Source organism: Hemicordylus capensis, chromosome 5 (genome assembly GCF_027244095.1).
Source record: "Hemicordylus capensis ecotype Gifberg chromosome 5, rHemCap1.1.pri, whole genome shotgun sequence".
NCBI classification, from domain to species: domain Eukaryota; kingdom Metazoa; phylum Chordata; class Lepidosauria; order Squamata; family Cordylidae; genus Hemicordylus; species Hemicordylus capensis.
In genome coordinates this window covers 6,984,464-7,000,369 of record NC_069661.1, presented here as the reverse complement: position 1 = coordinate 7,000,369, position 15,906 = coordinate 6,984,464, and the positions used below count along the sequence as shown (strand labels likewise).

General features: G+C 46.5%; 1 protein-coding gene across 1 annotated transcript; it reads right to left on the bottom strand.

The window, feature by feature from the left end:
* Positions 1-5,637: 5,637 nt before the first annotated feature.
* Positions 5,638-11,370, bottom strand: LOC128327358 (neurophysin 1-like). The gene is made up of 3 exons (XM_053256130.1): positions 11,206-11,370; positions 8,190-8,394; positions 5,638-5,836 (listed from the first exon to the last, which is right to left on the bottom strand). The coding sequence occupies exons 1-3, from the start codon at positions 11,323-11,325 to the stop codon at positions 5,799-5,801; spliced, it is 363 nt and encodes a 120-aa protein (XP_053112105.1). The 5' UTR covers positions 11,326-11,370; the 3' UTR covers positions 5,638-5,798.
* Between the last annotated feature and the right edge of the window lie 4,536 nt (positions 11,371-15,906).

Genomic DNA, 15,906 nt, shown 5'->3' with positions numbered 1-15,906 from the left:
GGAGGGGGGAGGATATTTTGAAGCAAGAGAGAAAAAGTTCCGGAGTTAAGTGGCCGAAGAAAGATGTCCCTGCGGCGAACTCAGTGGTGAAGCAGGAAGCGGAAGAGGGAAGGCCTTGCATCATACTTGACTGCTGTAAACATGCATGATGGTGCCAATGTGGGTGGATCTTTTGTTCGTCTGCCCCACCCCACATGCTAGTAAAAACATGAGCAAGTGTTAGAATGGGCCGGTTTAGGTGATGCTTTGCCTGGCAGGCCTGCTGCACATGGTTAGATGTGCGCACACTACTGTACACGGGTGTGCAGGTCTCCACACCATTGTGCTGCTGTTTAGACAGGTGGAGACAGGGTCCAAGCAATTAAAGTCGTATTTGGAGGAATGTGGGAAGAGGAGCCATGTGGAGGAGCCCCCTACCCCTCGAGGAATTGATGGAGCACTGCACGATATGTCTGTGCATGTTTGTGTAGCCTGCCCATCTTCAGCAGGTGGAGCAGGCCAGGCAGGCAAAGTATGCCTAGTGCCTCCCCTGAAATACATTCCCAGGCTTGCTAATATAGAGAATATCCTGTTTTTCGTGGCCAGCCCTCCTCCCGCCTTTTGGGGTCCACTTTCCTCATGGAAAGTGGTCTTAGGAGATCAGCTTGGTGTCCATGTGTGTGAGTGTCCAGTCCGGGCTGTCACAAGTCATTCCTCTCTGTTTTGGCCAGTGAAGTGGTTGACAGAAGGTGCCCCACTGGGAATACGTCAGAGCTGCAACCTTGTTCTCCAGTGTCTGCAGCACATCCTACTCTTTTGGGGTTTCCAGTTTGAGAGTTAGGGGGCCATTCTGGGCTGTTGCTGGTCCTTCTGCCTCTCCAGCCCATTATTGGTTAAAAGAGGTGCAGTAATGGAAATATTTCAGGGCTGAAATTCTGCTGCTTTGGTATCTGCAGCACATCCCACTGTTTTGGGCTTGCAGTTTGAGTTAGGGGTCCCTTCTGGGGTGTTCCAGGCTGTTCTGTCATTTGGGTCCATTTTTGACAGTGAAGGTTAATAAAAGTGCACTATTGGGGATATTTCAGTGCTGAAATATTGCCCTCCAGTGTCTCCATCCCATCCCACTGTTTTGGACTTGCAGTTTGGCAGGTGGTGGTGGTGGTGCGGCGGGGGGGGGGAGTTTTAGGCTGCCTTGCATCACAAAGGAATTGTGATGCATTCCTGCTGATCATTCCTGATCAAGGTAGGCATTGCTCCCACTGCTCAGATAGACTTTGGGCCTGATCCAGCAGGGCTGTTCTTATGGGGCCTGATCCAGTAGGAATGGGGAGCCAGCACAACATTGACCCCAGCCCCCAATACTTTAATCCTGATGGCAGAGTCCGGGGATGATTGATGGCTCACCTGATCTCATAGGCCCACCCCAGATTTGCCCATTCATACATTCAGCTCAGCATCCTAACCTTAACCCTTTCCCGCCCTCCACGCACCTGTCAGGAGCCTATTCGTCTGGTGTCCAAGTCAAGGTCTCTATCGGGGCTGCTGGGAGTTCATTGGCGCCCTCTCCAATCTGTCCGTCCGACATCTTCGTTGAGGTCTCGAGCAAGGTTGCAGGCAGCCAGTCTGCAAAGAAAACACAAGATAACACTTTACTAGAAGTATGAGGTTCAAACTGCCTCCCCACAACCTGCGCTGCTCACCAGATTTCCATGGGTCCAGAGCCCAACAAGGTGCAAAGCCTCCTCCACAGAAGGATAATGCCTGGGCAAAGCAGTCCAGTCTCAAGCAGGGAACAAGGGCTGATCAGGAACAGTCTGAAACTCCGAAGCCAACACGAAGCTGGAATCCCTCAGAGCCAAAGGCTGGGGCTGACATACACTCCAGGAATGATGCCTTGCTTCCAGCAATTTGGTCAAGGTCTGTTGGCAGATTTATAGTGCATGGCTAATTGCCCTCCTCCCACAGCCAGCTGCTGTAAATTCAGCTGTAAATTTATCTGCCTTGTTACAGAAACGCTCACTTCACCTTGAAGCCTGCAGCTGCGGATCATGCTGCTGCCGACGCCTGGTATGCCTTCTTTCCTGGGGGGGGGGTTATCTCTTGTACCTCTAGCAGCTCCGAGTCTGACTGCTGACCACCCCCCGCCATCCCATCTGCTTCTGATGGCCCTACAGGAGCTGGAGCCTCAACTTGGCCTGCCTCAGCTTCTTCCTGCGGCCCAATGGACAAACTCTCCCCCTCTTGCTCTGCTGGAGGGTTGCCAACTTCCTCCTCCTCTTCACTATCCACGGGTAAGGAAATGACATCACCCTCTTCGAATGGCTGCTTCCTGCATGGGACTCTCTTCAACCGAATCTGAATTGACATCCGGCAGCCATCCAATCTGTACCAATAGGTCGACTGTGAGAGGTACCTCAGGGCCTGTCCTCTCATGGAGGATAGATGGCTGTGCCCTTTCGACCAGCTAGAGAGTTGTTGACGTGCCAGCCTGCCTGTGAGAAAGACCTAGCCCCTTGATGTCCATTGTCAAGGGCGCATGCTCCCGCATTAAATCAGAGCAACAGCTGGGATGTGTGAGATTAAGGCTTTTACTTGCAGCAAAGTGGAAACAAACATACATAGGACCAAGTCAATGGAAATTACCCCATTTGAAACGTCAGTTCTTAAACCATAGTCGAATGCCAATATAGGTGGATGCCAGGAGAGGGGTCAGTTGCCAGTTCCGTAGTCCAGGGGGATTCCAAAGAAAGTCACGAGTCAATAGCCAGGCACAAGGTCAAGATCCCAGGAGCAAACAGGAACAAGGTACTCAAGAACAGAGAACTAGAACTTCATGCCCAAGCAATTAGTTGAAACCAGCGTGGTGCATAGTAAGTGATCTGAATTTATACCCCTTCAAGGCCAACACCAGGTGAAGCCAATTAAGGTCCCGCCTGCCTTCAGGGCTACAGACTCAGATGCCACCCCAATCAGACTTTGCAGCCAAACGGCTGCTCCTTCTCTGCATAGAATGCTGCTCTTTTCTGCGGTCACCTCGATGCTCCACGTAGCTCACCAGTCTGCTGCTTGATCCCAGCTCCTCCCCATCTGGAGAAGGCAACAGCTCCGTGGCAGCCTCCTGATGCTCCACGACAGGTGAGCTCTGCGTCCGTGGGGCTTCCTCCTCAGCAGGACCATCTCAGGTCCTGCAGCGGGACCATCTCAGGGGACTGTGGGTCAGGCAGTTCCTCCTCAGACTCTTCTGAATCGGACCACTGCCTGACATCCATGGCCGTTGGGGACCGGGTGGCGGAAGCTAGTTCTTCGCCTCCAAGGGGGCTGCTCATGATGATCGATACCGGAAGAAGGGAGAGCGATGGGGATGGAAGGACAGACGCCCCACCTTCACCCTAGCCCTACCCCTGCACCCCAATGCTAAATCTCACTCTAAGGCTCAGGTTAAACTCAGCAGCCCATTGCTGACCCCGTCCAGCTCCCCAGAGCCCCCCTTAGTGAGGATCTGCTGCTGACCATGAGCAGGGCACTTGCCTGGCCTGGACTCTGGCTCCCAGCACTGAACTCACTTTAGTCTAATCTGACCCCGACATCAGTTGTGCTGAGTGCGGGGGGTGGGGGTGGGGACATCAGGGGTGGGGGGGGCGTCTCTATCACTGTGCTTAGACTTTTTCAGGTGGCCACACTGGAGTGGTCAGAGGCGGAGGACGCAGCAGGCCTGGACTTCTGAAGGTTTTTCTTTTTCTGAGAGAACAGCCTCTTGTTCTCTCAGGTTTTGCTTTTCGCCTTGTGGGACTGCATGCAAAAAAAAAAAAGCGCAAAAGACACTGGCGGCTGGTGCTCCTGGCTTCCGGGACGGGGTTCGAATCCCTGAGGTGTCCTTGCTTGCTTGCTCCCAGTACAGCTGACGTGTCCTTCCTCTTCTCTTCAGCACTTCTCTTCAATGCTCTGCTGCTGCCTACGGACCTGTCAGGTGAAGAGGGCCAGCCTGTGTTCTCTGGAGCAGGTGTCCCCGATGTTGTGGACTACAGATCCCATCATCTTCAGCTGCAGTGGCCTTTGGCTGAGGATGATGGGAGTTGTAGTCAACCACATCTGGGAATCCCTGTGTGTCGGGGAACACTGCTGGGGGCTCAATCTTTGCTGGGCTTTGAATGTGGTGGCTGGACAGAACGGCCGAGCTGGGAGGGACCGTCCGTGCAGGAAACGGCTCCAGCATCCTCGACAGACTCCTGAACCAGGACACTGGAGGGCTGAGAAGAGGCTTGATGGTGGTTTTTGATCCCCAACAGCATCACTGTGCCTCAAGGAGAATATTTTGTGGGGCACCACTAGCCTGGGGGGGTGTTGGGTTTGCTCTCACTTGGCCCTGGCCATCCATTGGCAGCCATGACATGCATGTGACAAGTGCCCCCCACCCCGCAGTGATGTGTGGCTCTGGTGCACCTGCATGAAGCCAGTTCCAGAGCAGTGGGGGCATCCTGGTGGGGGCATCATCCGTGCTGCACAGGCGATCCACACTTCCCCCTTCCCAGGAGGAGAGGCCACTGACTGTGGAGTCTGCTAGTTTTACACCAACTGGAAGTGGATGAAGTGCTGTGCTCAAGGCATGGCTCCAAGCGGGAGTTCGTGGTGGCCTGAAGCGGCGGTGGAGCTGATGGCATCGATGGGCAAGGATTCTACCAAAGACAACCACAGGGCTCTGTGGGTGCCAGGAGTCGACACCGACTCGAGGGCACACCTTTACCTTTAACTGGGCATTGAAGCAGCTTTTAAAAGTGGCTACTATTATATATTTAAGAGAGTGTCTTCTTCATGATGAGCCACACTGCCCATTGAGATCATCAGAAGAAGTCCGTCTGCAGTTGCCACCGGCTCGTCTGGGATGGGCCTTCTCCGCTGCTGCCCTGAGACTGTGGAATGCGCTCCCTAGTGAAATAAGAGCCTCCCCATCTCTGACAACTTTAAAAAAAAATTTTTTAAAGACACATCTGTTCACCCAGGCTTTTAATTAAATACGTTGTAATAGTTGTAACATTGTTTTAAATTATTGTTTTAAAATTTTAGATTGTAATTTTTTAACTTTTTGCTGTCATTTATTTTAACCAATGTTTTAATTTCTCTGTTGTCATTTATTTGTTTTAACTAATGGTTTAACTTTTATGTTGTCATTTATTGTTGTAGACCACCCAGACACATAAGTTTTGGGAGGTATAAAAATATGTCAAATAAATAAATAAATAAATAAATAAATAAATAAATATTTAACAGAGGGGAACAACTGTCTTTTCTCAGTTCAGCATAGTGTCCCTTCAGAGAGAGAGAGAGAGAGAGAGAGATTCTCAGAGCCCCTTTGTGTTAGGGAACCATCTTATCATGCTTTCTGCTATGTAAACTGCTTTGAGAGCTTATTTGTTGAAAAGCAGAATAATAATGATGAATAATAATGAATAATTAAAAATACTGTTTTAATGTGTGGTTTTAAAATGATTTTATAGAAGTTGGAGGCTCTTTGAGCTGAACAGCAAATCATAAATGAAGAAAATGTGTAAGTAAAAGTATCCTCTCTTCCATGACCTCAATATTCCATTAAGCAGATGAACAGTTAGACACCCAGCAAACCTGTTAATTTTACTGCAAAGCCAAGATAACACAAATCACAAATTTTGTTGTAGTAGTACATGTTTTATTTTGCGCAAGCTTTTTGCCATCCGGGTCCAACATATACACTTGACGTAGAAAGATAGATCCCATCGGCGTGGTATTGTTGTCTACAAGTCCATAACCTAAAAATGCTCTCAACATCCGTGTTCCTGGGCAGCTTCTCATTCTTGATCACACATGGAGTCTACCATACAGCCCTCTGAAAAAGCAAGACCACATTTATTATTATTATTTATTATTAAAACGTTTATACCGCCCTTCCAAAAGGCTCAGGGCAGTTTACATTAAAACACCATTAAAATCACTTAATAATTAAACAAAAATTATAAAACATAAAAAACAATGATTAACAATTAAAACATCATAAAACAACAATTAAATAATCAGAACAATTTAAAAACAAGTTTTAAAAAGCTGAGAAAGCCTGGTTGAAGAGATGTGTTTTCAGGTGTTTTATGAAAATTGCCAGAGATGGGGAGGATCGTATCTCAGCAGGGAGCGCATTCCACAACCTCGGGAATGTGTCTAACCCCTAATTAGACACAATGGGCTAGTCCAACCATAGAGGAAAGAAGGGGCAAAACATTGGTTTTATTCTTACCAGTGAGTGATACCAGGGTGCTTTCCAGATTACACCCTGCAACGGGGTCACGGCGGATCTCGGAAGTGTGCTTCCACACTTCCTGTGTTGTGACACCGCAGTCCCTACGCTGACAACAGGGTGTCGTTCACATTTCCAATGCCTTGTTTCGAATTTAATCGCTGCGATAAAAAGCTAGGATGTCATATATCTGGTGTTAAGAAAGTTGCTGTTTTTTTCGGGTTGTTAGTTTCCACGAGACTACTCTCCCTGATGTTTATGTTTCAAATACGATTTGCCTGAACAGAAGCATTTTTCTGCTGTTGAGCAGCTAATCTGGAAAGCGCCCTGAATATGTAACCTGCACGTAATGGTGCAGTGGGGAAGCAACCTGCCTAGAGAGCAGGAGGCTGTTGGTTTGAATCTCCGCTGGTGTGTTTCCATAATATGGGAAACTCCTATATCGGGCAGCAGTGATTTAGGAAGATGCTGAAATGCATCATCTCATACTGCACGGGAGGAGGCAATGGTAAACCCCTCCTGTATTCTACCAAGAAAACCACAAGTCTCTGTGGTTGCCAGGAGTCGACACCGACTCAACAGCACAATCAACCCTCTTTTAAAAAAAAGTAAGTTGAGGTGTAAGCGCAAAGGACTAGGACCCAATGCAGAAGTGCCAAATCATGGCGGACATCCTAACAAAGTGCTTGTGGAGGGACATTACATTAGGTTTGGAGCTTGCCTTCCCGATTAGTCTTGCAGTAAATGCTTAACTAACAAGCAGAAAGTTGCCGGTTCGAATCTCATCTGCTACTATATCGGGCAGCAGCGATATAGGAAGATGCTGAAAGGCATCATCTCATACTGAGTGGGAGGAGGCAAAGGGAAACCCCTCCTGTATTCTACCAAAGAAAACCACAGGGCTCTGTGGGCGCCAGAAGTCGACACCAACTTGATGGCACATGTTACCTTTACTATAAGCATGCTTGCACAATAGTTGTGCAACCTATGGGTACGCCTCATTTGTTTTAAAGGCAACTTTTCCACAAGAGTGCTTTGCGCCATAGCACAATTCTGCTACAAATCCTAATTTTTAGTGCAACTGTGCAATGTTGCTTGTTACACAAGTGTTTCATTAGGATGTCAGCCAATGTGTGGAGACTGAGGGCGGGAGTCTACAGGCACCACTCTGATTCCCCCACCCCACTCTTAACACACACTTTGACCTTCTGCACAGGGCTTTATACGTGGCAGAAATTTGCCCCTACATGCAACTCATAAATACAGGTGCAATAGACAGGTGCATGGTTAGTTATAACATACTATGGTGCATGCAGGATTTTCCTGCATGATATCCTTGTTGGACATTATCTTGTAGGAAGCAGTTCTGAGCTTCATGGCTGAGAGAAGATTTGGACCTCAGTTTTTCACATTCAAAATCAATGCCTTAGCATTCAAAGCAGGGTTAAGAACCACAGTTGCAATGCAGCTTCTCTACGCCTACAGTCCTCTCCAACGGGCAGAGCCAACTCATACTCATGCTAAAAGGTAGAAGGGAAAATGTTTCATATGGAGAACATAAATACCCAAAGTCATGCATGCCCCAAATATGGATAACTGAACATGAGGCACATTCACACGTTATGTTCAACACTCGTACAAGAAGTGTACAATGGACACAGGTACAGATCTGCACACAGCTGCAGTCATTCACATGCTATTCTGAACGCAGGTACAGGGTACACTTCCTATCTGTACCATGCATTTGAAGGGCCTGTATCCAGGTTCCCTTTTAAAATGAACCCAGGTAGTACAGTCATTCATACAAACACATGTACGGGTGTACAGAGCTCCGTACATTCATGCAGCATGATGTCTGAATTGGGCTACGGAGTAAACCAGCAGCATCTAGTAAAGGGAATGAGCCTTTCAGGTGGAGGGTCAGGATTCCGACCCACAGGGATGTCCTCACCATTGTTGCAGCAGATGCCAGATGCCGCACAGGATCCTCCACTGTTGCCGCATGCTTTCTTCCCCGACTCGCAAGGGGTAGGAAGGAAGTTCTCTTCTTGGCATCTCAGCGTTTCCGCCGTGCCAAAGTAGCAGCCCAGCTCTTCCCCGCAGCAGATGTTGGGCCCAAAGCAATGCCCCCTATTTCTAGGTCCACAGGAGATGCACTGATGGGAGACATAAAAGGCGGAAATGTAACCTGGACCCTGACTGGTTTCCACAGGTGGATATTTTGTTATCATTGCGGCTGAAGACGTCTTTGGGTTTCACAGGACTGTAGTAAGAGGTCTGGTCTTTTAATTTGTTTCCTAAGTCAAGGCCCGAGGGATTTTAGTGATCCCAACAGGTCTTGCAGTAGCGAGCTTGAATTGTCTCATTTGCTAAGCAGGGCCTGCCCCTGGTTTACATTTGGATGGGTGAACTACATGTGAGCACTGTCTGCTGTAAGATATTCTACTTAGGGGATCGGGCCATAGCTCACTGGCAGAGCATCTGCTTTGCATGCAGAAAGCTCCAGATTCAATCCCTGGCAGCATCTCCAGGTAGGGCTGGGAAAAGACTCCTGCTGGAAACCTAGAACAGCCACTGCCAGTCAGTGTAGATAATATTGAGCTAGACGGACCAAGGGCCTGGCTCAGTAGAAGGCAGATTCCTATGTTCCTATGTTCCGTTCCTAGTTTGGTCCATTAGAGCCAGACCTGAACTGTGAGAAAAGTCTCCTAAACCGTTTGATATGAAGTGGATCCAGGCCACAAAAGCTCATGCTGTTCTTTTAGTTGCTACAGGAATATTATATCTTTATTGCAAAACAAGTCCCTAGAAGCCAAAGGTGGTCAACCTGAGATGTTCCAGCTGTTGTTGTTGGACTACAACTCCCATCATCCCCCAGGGAGTTGTAGTTCAACAACAGCTGCATATGTGAAATGAAGTCCAGTAAAGCCAGTCTGGTAAAGTCATATTCAGTAAAGTCACATTCCGAAATAGTCCAGTCTGGTAAAAGTCATGTCAGCTAAAAGTCAAGTCCAGTATTATAACTGTCCCAGCAACCGACAATTGAGAAAAATATATTGTTGCTCTTCAACTTCCACTCACCAAGATTTCAATAAAATAATAAGATAGAGGCAAACACTTTACCTCTATTTACAGTTATTTGATGGAGCCAACCTTACCCTCTTGGCTGAATGAATAAAATGTTAAATTATTAGTATGAATCAGAGAGATCTTAAGAATGACATCAAGATTCACTAAACTGAATCAGTTGAGAACACAAATTTTACAAATTATATAGAGTTTAAGAACTCAACCCAGGTAATTGATCTAGCAGCCAATCTGGTGAGAATAAAAAGTGAAAAGAAGTACACAAAGTATTATTACATCATATATATCAAGTTAAGATGCTACATTTGCTGAAACTACTTAGTAGGTGTACCTCTCCTTGATAAAGGGGTGCAATATCACTCGCTAAATAATATTAGCTAGACATCAAAGGGGAGATATGAAGGAGGAGGTATGCTTGCATTTTTCAACATACGCATATATACATGCATACATACCATATGTAATCACATTATTTCAATCCTTTATCACATAAATGACCTTATGACTTTTGGTCCAAACCTGTTTTTAAGCTGACAGTTCTAAATTGACAATTTGCAGATTTGCTTTGCTGGCTCTTTGTAAAGAACAACGAAGTTAACTTGGCTATGGGTTAGTGTGAATGAATTTAGATGAGGTATATGTCCTTTATGCAAATCAGGTACCAGAAAAAAGCTTATTTTTTTTTAATGAGAAAGGCCACAAGAACACAGAAGGGATTTTTTTTCTGCAGAACATTGCCCATTAGGTAATAGGGATCTGCACAAACCGGTCCGGCAGTCCTTTTAAGGACCGCCAAACCAGTTCGGAAGTCCGGTGGTTCAGCCGAACCGGTGGCGGAGCATGTGTCTACCTTTAAGGTTTGGGGAAGGTGCCCTTACCCCCCTGCCATTTTTCCCTTGCTGGTGCTGTGCTTAAAATTGGTCCACAGGGCAGCTGTGTACCCTCTTGCCACCCCAGTGAGCAACAGACCAGAAGTGGCTGGTGCACGTGCGCAGGTAATACGTGTGTGTGCTCACCGGCCACTTCTGGTCTGACTCTCACTGGGGCAGCAAGAGGGTACACAGTCGCCCCATGGACCGATTTTAAGCACAGCACCGGCAGTGAAAATGTGGCCAGAGGAGGCAGCTAAGAGCACCCTCTCCTCTACCTTATTTCTTTTGTAACTCAAATAAAATGTTAACTTGATTTATGGAATTTGTGCTTCATTTGCTGGGCAGTGAGCAAACTGCTGGTCATTATCCAGTAAACCCATAGCTAAAATCTAGCTACTGGGGGAAATTAGGAATAAAAATAATAATCCAACAATGGGAGTGGTTTTTCAACAGCACATGGAGAGCCTCAGGTTGGCCTCCCCCAATTTAAACCAAAAGCAATCACTTTTGACACGAAAACTGAGCTTTGCAAAATGTCGGCAGTTCCCTCTCTAGAATGGTTCTTCTCTGTCTCTACAGATGGGCTGTGGAGAAGAGTACTCCTGAGCATATGCAGTATGCATTTCCCTTGCCACCCAGTCACCACTGACAGCTCTCACACGTCTAGGAGAAAAAAGCTGGCCTTTTGGACAGCTTGAGCTGCAGCACTTTTTATTTCAGTAACAAAGCACTGATAAAACCAGCTTTGTAAAGAAGTCCACAGAAATTATTTTACTACAATCATTTGTGATCTAATCTTTTTTTCATTTTTAAATTAATTATTAAATTTCATTATTAAATGCCTTTCATGGAGCTGCCTCCTTGCATGGCCACCTGAGGCCATTCTACCTTGCCACAGCTGATCCTGTGGGTGACCAGTTGCAAGCTGGGGGGAAGCTAGTATCCTACCTCTGTGACTCCTTAAGAGCTCCCCTTCCCATGCCTAAATCCCACCCAACCCCAACCTACCTTTCTGACTTCCATATCCAGGATGGAACGCTTCCCTCCAATGGGACAGTTCTGGATGTAGCAAGCCGAAGAGAGAGCCAGGAGCCAAAGCAAGCAGAAGGCCAGTGCGTTGTAAGACATGACGCTGCCCCTTCCGGTTGCTTCTTCTGTCAAGTGGTACCAGGAAAGACCTTCAGGTTTGCCTTGATGGTCACAAGTATATATACTGGCAGACAGGCCTGCTTAGCCATGACCTTGCCCTTGTTACTCATTTCACTTAAGAAACTCAAGGCATTACTTTTCACGCCAAAAGTCTCACCTAATAATCCAGGGTCGAGGAGGATGTGAGGTCAGAGAAATACAGATAATTTTCTCTCTCTCTCCTAAATTGGGAGCGAAGATGTATCAAAGGGCAAGAAGTTGCCTTAATTGAAGAAAGTCTTTGCTGTCACCAGAAGTTGGTGAGGAGGATATGTATACTTTTCCTAGTGTAGAATTATACTAGCTTTGTGATAGTAGTGATATATAATGTACTTGACTAACTTGCAAGTTATAAAGATGTAGGAATATATTAACAATAAACAGTATATTAATGTTTAACATAGAAATAATTGACTGGACAGCAAGCTCCTAATAATCTAGAGATAAGAAGCAATGTATCAATTGTACTAGCTCACTTCTGTAACCCAATGAGCCATGTGATCTTGACAAATGGGAATGCTTAGGTAGTACTTACGAATGGTATGTATGGAGGAACGCATGAGTGAGCAACATGAAGAGCGCCCCTAGCCCCACTCCCTCTCTAACACAGACAATGCCAAGGCCCGAAGAATCGGTGAGAACCAGGGAGGACTGCCAGTGACTGCCAGTGACGTTGCAAGGGAAGAAAGAGCTGAAGGAGACAGGATGAGTACGTCTTGTAATCACAGAAATGAAAGTGGGCTGCAAATGTACCAACCGGAACTGTACTGGAAACTTCCCTTTATAAGTCAGGCAGGAAACCAGAAGACCCCGGAGAAGCCCTAACATCCCAAGTGAGGCCTCTACGCTTCTTCCAACAGCCCTTTCAAAGACTGATCACCTTTGGAGTGGGGCTAGGTGAGTATGTGTGTGTGTATGAGTTAGAAGCTAGCTTGCTGTTTAATTGGCTATAATAAACATGGATCCTTGATTGAGTAAAACCAGCTGGTGTCTGTGTCCGTTTCCTGGGGCTACCTTGTTGGTGGTGGTGCAGTGCTAAAAGGACTTAGAGTAAATAAAGGTCCCAAATTAGGACTTTCAGGAGATCTGAGGTGAAGGCGTGTGTTTCATTCTGAGACGGGCAAGCTCTCTCTTGCCTTGAATTAACTCAGAAATCTGGGTTATTTCCCCACAAATCAGGAAAAGCTGGGGTCATTTACTGAGCTCTTCCAAGGCTTGGAAAAATGGACCTTCCACTCCCATGTCCATCCAACCACCCCTATAGTGAGGTTTGGGGGTGTGTGTCTTCCATGCCCTCCCCCAGTCTTTCTGCTTTGGCATGCTACAATGCAGGGTGATGAAGAGGGGGAGAAGGGACAGATTATATTTCTTTGCTGTGCAGCACTGTGGCTCACACTGTTGCTATTGGGATAAGTAAAGGAAAGAGGGAAGGAGAGGAGAGCTGGTCTGGTGGTAGCAAGCATGACCTGTCCCCTTAGCTAAGCAGGGTCCAACCTGGTTGCATTTGAATGGGAGACTAGAAGTGAGAGCACTGTCAGATATTCCCCTAGGGGGATGGAGCCACTCTGGGAAGAGCATCGAGGTTCCAAGTTCCCTCCCTGGCATCTACAGGTAGGCCTGAGAGAGATTCCTGCCTACAACCCTTGGAGAAGCAGGTGCCAGTCTGTGAAGGCTAGATGGATCAATGGTCTGACTCAGTAGAGGGCAGCTTCCTATGATGCTATATTCCTAAGGTGTTTGGGGGCTGGTAAGAAGGGGACAGAGAGGGTGCTTTGGGGAGCAAGGCAGAGAGAGTGGCTCACATACTGTGCAGACACAACAACACAACAACAGTGTTTTGAGAGCTGCCCACACTATTGTAGGGCTCTATAAAGCACATCCATGATTCTGAGGAGATTTCCTATTCCGTTCCTATCGTGTTACACAACTGAAGTTGTGCCACGACTTCCATTATTCCTGATGGAAGTAGCATTGCAACTTAAGAACATAAGGACAACCCTGCTGGATCAGGCCCAGGGCCCATCTAGACTAGCATCCTGTTTCACACACTGGCCCACCAGATGTCACTGGGGAGCCCACAGGCAAGAGCTGAGGGCATGCCCTCTCTCCTGCTGTTACTCCCCTGCAACTGGTACTCAGAGGCATCCTGCCTTTGAGGCTGGAGGTGGCCCACAGCCTTCCAACTAGTAGGCGTTGATAGACCTCTCCTCCATGAAGTTATCAAAAACCCTCTTAAAGCCATCCAGGTGGTTGGCTGTCACCACATCCTGTGGCAGAGAATTCCACAAGTTTATTATGTGTTGTGTGAAAAAGTACTTGCCTTTGTTGGTCCTAAATTTCTTGGGAATCCATTTCATAGGATGACCCCTGGTTCTAGTGTTATGTAAGAGGGAGAAGAATTTCTCTCTGTCCACTTTCTCTACACCATGCATGATTTTATAGACCTCGATCATGTCTCCCCACAATCATCTTTTTTCTAAACTAAAAAGCCCCAGGTGTTGTAGCCTTTCCTCATAAGGAAGGTGCTCCAGGCCCCTGATCATCTTGGTTGCCTTCTTCTGCACCTTTTCCAGTTCTACAATGTCCTTCTTTAGATGTGGTGACCAGAATTGTATGCAGTACTCCAGGTGTGGCTGCACCATTGTTTTGTATAAGGGCATTATAATATTAGCCATTTTATTTTCAGTCCCCTTCCCAATGATCCTTAGCATGGAATTGGCTTTTTTCACAGCTGCTGCACACTGAGTCGACAATTTTAATGTGCTGCGTCCACCATTACCCCAAGATCCCTCTCCTGGTCAGTCACCAACAGCTCAGATCCCATCAGCGTATATATGAAGTTGGGGTTTTTCTTCCCAATGTGCATCACGTTACACTTGCCAACATTGAACCGCATTTGCTATTTTGTCAACCACTCACCCAGTTTGGAGATATCCTTTTGGAGCTCCTTACAATTCATTTTGGATTTCACTACCCTAAATAGTTTGGTGTCATCTGCAAATTTTGTCACCTCACTGCTTACCCTAACTTCTAGATCATTGATGAATAAATTAAAAAGCAGCGGTCCCAGTACAGATCCCTGGGAGACCCCACTTCTTAATTCCCTCCATTGTGAAAACTCTCCAGTTATACCTACTCTTTGTTTCCTCTCCTGCAATTAGATAGCAATCCACACATGTACTTGTCCCCTTATCCCATGGCTGCTAAGTTTTCTCAGGAGTCTTTGATAACCCTAACCCAGGCATCATTTTAAAAGCTGCTCTACACAACTTTAGTTGTGTAGTGCAGGGGTGCCAAACTTCAGCCCTCCAGCTGTTTTTGGCCTACAACTACCATCATTCCCAGGCACAGTGGCCAGTAGACAGAGATGATGGGAGTTGTAGGCCAACAATAGGGATGAGCAGAACCGATTCAATCACAAACCAGACTGCAGTGAACCGGGCCAGTTCGGGTGGTTCAATCACAAACCTCTCCAAATCCGTTCAAGCTGGTTCGTCAAACCGACAGGCCAGGCTGATCGGTTTGACTGAAACAGTTTGCATACCCGTGGTTCAGTCCAAATTCTGTTTCAATTCAGTCCGAACCACGCCAAATTGCCCAATCACACCCTAGCCGACAACACCAGTAGGGCTGCAGTTTGACATCCCTGGTGCAATGCTTAGTTGGAATGGAACAGCCTGTTTCTGCTGCAACGTGGATGTGCTTTGTAGAACCCAGCAGCAGTGTGGATGACTCATGAAGCATGGACATTTCTCTGGAGTATGTGAGCTAGTGAGAGGGAATCTAGGAATGCTTCTATGGTTTAGATTGTGCTCTGAGTCAGAGAAGAATTCAGGGGCTTATAAAGCTCCCTTCTAATTTCAGATGGGCTTGTACAAGCTCCTAAAACTCTTTCCCAAGTTTAGATAAAGAGAACCTTGTTGGCATTTCTCATTTTGTATGCCCTGTGTGAGACTCTGGGCTGGACTATAAACTTCTGTTTGAGACTTTTAAGGAGTGCCCACTGTAATTTGGGACAACATTTCCTGAAGGGGCAAAACCCAAGAACTCTTCCATCCTGCAGGCTTTGTCCTTTGACCTCCAATTCAAGTACAATTCAGTGTGTTATGTTTAATCTGCAAAGTCCTGTACTGTCCTGGAATCTTGGATCCCAATATGCAGTTCTATGTATCTTGAATCTGTTTGGCCTGGCCTTCCAGGGTTTTAAATAGTTATAATTGGTTTTAATGTTGTAACCTGGTTTTCAGGTTTTTTTAATTGTTTGTTTGTGATTTAGTTGTGATTGTTTGATTGTTGTTTTATGATGTTTAAATTGTTAATTGTTGTTTTATACTGTTTTATAATTTCTGTTTTAATTGTTAACTGATTTTAATGGTTTTGTTTTAATTGTAAACTGCCCTGAGCCATTTTAGGAGGGCGGTATAAAAATCAAATCAAATCAAATCAAATCAAATCAAATCAATCAATAATGTTGGTACTCTTCTGCTAACAGTCCTGAAATGTCATTTTCAGGAAATCACT